We start from the raw sequence: 5,550 nt of genomic DNA, 5'->3' as shown, positions 1-5,550 counted from the left end.
TCATTCATATTGCTTCCCACTCCAACAGATCATCTATATTACATCATACATATCCCATCCTCCTATATTTTAATAATATCTTTCAACTAACCCTATATTTGTGTTTTATGGGATATATTTTGTACTACTAAATTTTAATCTGCGTTATTAATCGCAATAACGGGTAATTGACTTCCGCTGATTTGTTTAGAACCTAATAAAGTGATTAACCCAACCACTGAATGTACTTAGTCCTTAATAAAGGGTGAAAAGGGTATAAAGAATAAAAAACAAAACCGGTTGGAATCGATCTGCATAGGTCCTCAACTCCTCATCGATCCCCTTCCTCTTGCCGCACAGCTCCATCGCATCCCCCACCCTCGACCGCCTCGCTACACCACACGCACCTTCACTCCCTCCTCCAATCCTCCGCTCTCGCCTCCCTCCTCTCTAATCCCCTCCCCTCCCCTCCCCTCCCCTCTCATTCCATCCCCACTCCACCACTGGCCCCTACAGCGTCATTGCAAGAATGGTGACGGGGTTTGAGGTTGAGCTGCGGCGGCGGACTTGAGAGGCGCGAGCGGCAACGGAGGTGCTGGGCGGTGAGCGACGCCAGGCGGCCCGAGCATCGACAACGACGCTGGTCGGCCCTAGCAGCGACGGCGCCGGCTGCGGATCGGGGACGGCGCAGGCTGCGGATCGAGGACGCCGCCGCCGCTCCTCTCTCCCCGTCGGCTGCCTCGCCGCTCTCCCCTCTCTCCTTCTAGATCTGGTATGCCTCTCCCTCTCCACCCTCACTCCACGGCTAAACCCTCCCTCTCCACCGTCCTCTGTAAAAAAAATCAAAAACGGGCCGGCGACGACAACGATGGAGGGGAGGTCGCTTTGGAGGAGAGGTCGCGGAACTCTGGATGGGGGCGGGAGCGCGGTCGTTGTGATATGGCGTGAGGAGAGAAACATGTTATATTTCCCCTTTCTCTCTCCGGTTTTGGCGCGTGCGCTAGTTTTGAATGACTGGATGGCGCATCTGCTGGAGGTGGTTTTTTCGCTCCTATGCGCCAATTTAGGGATGGAGAATCGGATAGAGGAGCTGCTGGGATGCTCTAAAGGTTTCAGTACGTGCGCTATAAATTTTGTTTAGAATATAGCTTGTGCAATAAACATTTTTATTTTTTTAATGTGATTATTTGTATCACATCCTGTAATATATATGACTGAAAATGACTTGCCCGATTTTATTAGTATAGTTATTCGATTACATGCAGGATAGTCATATATATATCAGATAAGCTGATTAACTAAACAAATCAAATATCAGACACCATTAGTTAATTTTTTTTAAGATAATGGATAATCCAGCTATCATCTTTTTAGCTAATTAACGATACATGACTAGATTGAGAAACTAGCAGACACATACATATATAGCTGGCGCAATTATCTGATGCACAGATACTCCTAATTAATTTTGGGAGCATAATCAGCTTCCTTCTTGTTTCATGCAGCAACCTAGCTAGCTAGTTCACCACCCGGCAGTTGCGGCGGACCTCGCCGGAGGCGGTGCCCGCTCCCGGCGCCAGCCTCCCCATCCGTAGCATAGATGATGCGAAGTCGTCGAAGAAGAGCAACGCATCGAAAGCGTAGGCTGCGATGAGGCCGGCCACGTCCTCCGCCCCGGCAGCAGCTGCTCCGGCCGAGGCCAGCGCCTGGTCGGACGGCAGCAAGCCCTCGCCGGAGAGCAGGTTGACGTAGTACTGGTTGTCGAAAGTGGCCGGCGTGGCAAGGTCCAGGTGCGCCAGCGCCGAGCCGGCGGACACTGCGCACAGCTGGTGCAGTGACTCGAGGAACGAAAGGTCACCTGGAGTGGCACCGCCGCCGGCCGAGGCGCCGACGCCAGCGAGGCGTGCGCTGAACGTCGTGCACCGCGCCTTACCAATGGTGTGCGCGCCTGCGTCATGCATGGACGCAATCCATGAACATATGCGAGCTATCTGTAACGTATTCGAATTCGAAGATGGAGGAGCCTTGGTTACCGGAAAGAGCGACCAGGTCTTTGGCCGAGAGGCCAACGTTCCGGAACTTCTGCACGAGGGTGGCGACGCCGGACGTGGGCGCCGGGAGGTTGGTGTTGGCGCCCTGCAGGCTCGCCGTGCGGCTGTCCTTCCGGCCGACTTCCACCTGCCAGCTCGGCCCGCCTGACTGATCATTCGAAAAAGACACAACCACAACGTGAGCAACAATTACAGTTTGGATGGTTTACACACATGCGTGGTATATATCTGCTTGGCTATTAGGTAGATATGGCTTACTGCCACGACAGAGTCGCGCGCGGCGATGGCGAGGACGTCAGCGCAGGAGACGGTCTCCGGGCACGCGTTCTCGAGCTCGGCTTTGATGGCGTCGATAACCTCGAATCCCCGGAGCGAGTTTGCGTTCGGCCCGGCCGTCTTCTCGCCGATGAATAACGGCTTGTCGTCCAAGAGCACGGAGCCATCACAGCCCTAGCAAAAAACACACATCGACATGCTCACATCAATGGCCCTGACGAGTGACGACCACTTCACACATGTAGCGCGGCAAACAGAAAGAAAATCACATTGACAAAGCAGTCGTGGAAGTGGAGACGGAGGAGGGACGCCGCCATGCGGGGGTCGGCGGCGACAGCCCTCTCCACGACGTCTCGGACGATCTCCTCGGCAAGTGGGCAGGCCAACCAGTACGCGTCGGTGCCAAGAGACACGCCGGCGCCGGCGCCAGCGCTAGCGCTGGCACCACCGTACCCTATGCTGACGGCGGCGCCGGTGCTACCATTGAGGCAGGACTTGTTGACCGGCGTAGCAGAGGCAGCAGCAAGTGCACTGGCAAGAGCAAACAGCGGGACTGCCACCGCCAGGGCCAGCAGCTGATCCATGGCTGGAAGAACAATGATAATGGCAAGTAGCTTTCAGCCTGGAGAGAGGTAGCGCTATCTACTCCAGTTGCAGTTGGTGTTTGTGATGGTTTGATTGAGAGAGACGCCCTGGGTGATGGTTATATTATATAGACCCAGCCAGAAGATGGAGACCGGGTCAGGGGCTCAGGGCTACTCCTCATGGATGATGGTAGAGTAGGTATAAGTGGGTCTTTGGGGAGATGCAGGCTTCCTGCGTGACTGTCAGAGATTCGTTGGGCCGTTTTTACTGGGCAGAACTTTGTCGTAGTTGTGTTCATATACTCCATGTATATGTCTACGTCAACGATTTCGCTAAATATCTGTCAGCCGATTTTTTTTTTCTTGGGGTATTTAACGTTTTCTTCGCCGTAGGATCTTGCCACTACTACGAGAACCTTCATAGGGACCGGCACATAGCTTTTCCCACCTCCCCACGATGGAAAAAAATATATAACCGGCACCTTTATACACGCTAGAACCGGCACCTATACTATAGATGCCTGTTTTTTAAAATAACCGGTACCTATAATATATTATAGGTATCGGTTATTTAAAGAACTGGCACCTATACCTTTGAGCCGAGACGGAGCCGAGTATCTCTCCCAGCCATATCTACTTGTATCGATCCCTCCCGGCCCTTCTCGAATGCCTCCCTCTCTGTCTCTCTATGATCTCCCTCCCTTCCCCCGTCTCTCTCACTCGTCTCTCTCCCTCCCTGGCAGAGGCGCGCGGGCTCCCGCGGCTGGTGGCCGGCTGGCGGAGGTGACGAGCACCCGCGAGCGGTGGCGGCGAGCAGAGCAGGGGGTGGCGGGGGGCTCCCGCCACCGGCGGCTGCCAGGAGGAGGCGGCGCCCTCCCCTCCGGCAGATCTGGCGTGCTCCCGCGGCCGGCGGCTGTCGGCGGAGGCAGCTGCGGCGCACCACGGCGGCGGCGGCGGCCCCCTCCTCTTTCACCTCATCCTCCACCGCCCTCCCCTCCCCCTCCCCCTCCCCCTTCCACCTCCGCGACGGGCGGCATCCCCCTCCTCCTCCGCCCCCCTCCCCCCGATGGACGGCGCGTGGAGATGCAGCGCATCCAGTGCTTCTGTCACGCCCGGAAATATACACCATTTCCAAACGCTCGGTGCATTAATCCTCCTCCCAAGAGGCAAGGTACACATAGACATTGTTGATTTATTACAAGGCACACTTGTGGAAACATAAAAGTACTTTATTACATGGGCGACTCAAGGCCCTCACACTCTGTCAGGGTTACGGATAAGGTATACCCTATGTCCTTGGATATACGTTGTATACTGATATGGTATACCAGCGCGTATACGGATAGTTTCTGTATGCGTTAAGGAAATCTATCACGAAATAGATACAGAATCCACGGATGGAAGGAGTTCTACTCGGACAAGACTAGGTTTTTGCCATACCGTATGGGGTCCGATATCTTCGAGTCCAACTTAGAGATCAACTGACCCGCGGTATAAAAGGGACCCCCTAGGCAGGACCTAAGGCATTGAATCTCACCGCCAACACATCCACCATAGCCTACGAAGCCAGAGCTTACAGGAGCCAAGTTGCCGGGTGATCTAGTCGAACCAACTCGACTACGGTCTCGTCGGTATCATCGAGTTCCATTATTCCCTTTGTAATCTTTAATTTCCATCATATAATCCCGTACCAACTGGATTAGGGCTATTACCTATCAAGGGGCCTGAACCAGTATAATCCTTGTCTTTCGTTTGCTTGATGTCGTATTACGTAGATCCTCGTTCCAACGTACCCCAATACCCTCTATATCCGGTCTACGGGTATCCCCCGTCGACAGTGGCGCACCAGGTAGGGGGCTTGGTGCTCAAGGTTCTACTACTATGACTTCAAGCCTTCTCGACGACAACGCCAACCCCGGCATCAACCAAGGATCTTCGACCTCAACGATACTGGTGTGGACCCAAGTCGGCGAAATTGTTTTCCCAGTCTATACCACGATGCCGATCTCGACTGGCCCAGCAATGGCCGGAAGCGAGAGCGACGTGGTTATGACCTTGACAGACTCCATGTCGAAGGATCCTCCCGCAGAAGCGGAAAACGGAACATCGACAACGTCTGAGCCCGAGAAGGATCCTAATGCGACCCAATCTTGTCCCTCCGACAAGAAGTACGAGCCGACAAGGACAACTTCCGAGGCGACAAGGTCCTGGTGTCCTATTCACAAAACAAGGAAACACACCTTGCAAGCTTGCTGGGTTCTTCTCAACGTACAAGCCGAAATCCGTGCCTACAGAGAGCGTGGAATTCAACGTATTTCTCCAACCCGTGATGTCTATTGTCCTATCCACAAGACGAAGAATCATGACCTCTCAAGCTACAAGGTTCTTCTCAGCGCCATGAGGACGTCACCTCCTAAGGTCCAGCAGTCACAAATCTCTCCTAGAGATACGGACAAGGAACGAGGAGCGGCAGCTATCTCGGATCGATTCGTTGGGGTAATCGATATCGATCCCCACGAGCCGTATGTTCTACATTTGCTCGAAGACCAGGCCTCATCATCGACAAGTACACCGCGCGACGTGTACGCTATCGATGGGACCAGCACGTCCAGGGGCGGCAACACGGAAGCGGAGGATCAAGTGGCTACCCCGGCCCAGCA

At 54.1% G+C, this 5,550-nt stretch overlaps 1 protein-coding gene across 1 annotated transcript; it reads right to left on the bottom strand.

Annotated features, from left to right (window-relative positions):
- Positions 1–1,081: 1,081 nt before the first annotated feature.
- Positions 1,082–2,969, bottom strand: LOC127781622 (peroxidase 40). The gene is made up of 4 exons (XM_052308607.1): positions 2,576–2,969; positions 2,289–2,480; positions 2,013–2,178; positions 1,082–1,927 (listed from the first exon to the last, which is right to left on the bottom strand). Exons 1-4 carry the CDS (start codon positions 2,888–2,890, stop codon positions 1,497–1,499), a joined length of 1,104 nt encoding a protein of 367 aa, XP_052164567.1. The 5' UTR covers positions 2,891–2,969; the 3' UTR covers positions 1,082–1,496.
- Between the last annotated feature and the right edge of the window lie 2,581 nt (positions 2,970–5,550).

Source organism: Oryza glaberrima, chromosome 8 (assembly GCF_000147395.1).
Source record: "Oryza glaberrima chromosome 8, OglaRS2, whole genome shotgun sequence".
NCBI classification, from domain to species: Eukaryota; Viridiplantae; Streptophyta; class Magnoliopsida; order Poales; family Poaceae; genus Oryza; species Oryza glaberrima.
This window is presented reverse-complemented; position numbering and strand designations above follow the sequence as displayed.

Coding starts and splice junctions, on each gene's coding strand:
- LOC127781622 (XM_052308607.1), bottom strand. CDS start 2,890: ATGGATCAGCTGCTGGCCCTGGCGGTGGCAGTCCCGCTGTTTGCTCTT. Junction 2,179..2,288: donor CGCGCGACTCTGTCGTGGCA/GTAAGCCATATC, acceptor TCGAATGATCAG/TCAGGCGGGCCGAGCTGGCA. Junction 1,928..2,012: donor AGACCTGGTCGCTCTTTCCG/GTAACCAAGGCT, acceptor TGCATGACGCAG/GCGCGCACACCATTGGTAAG.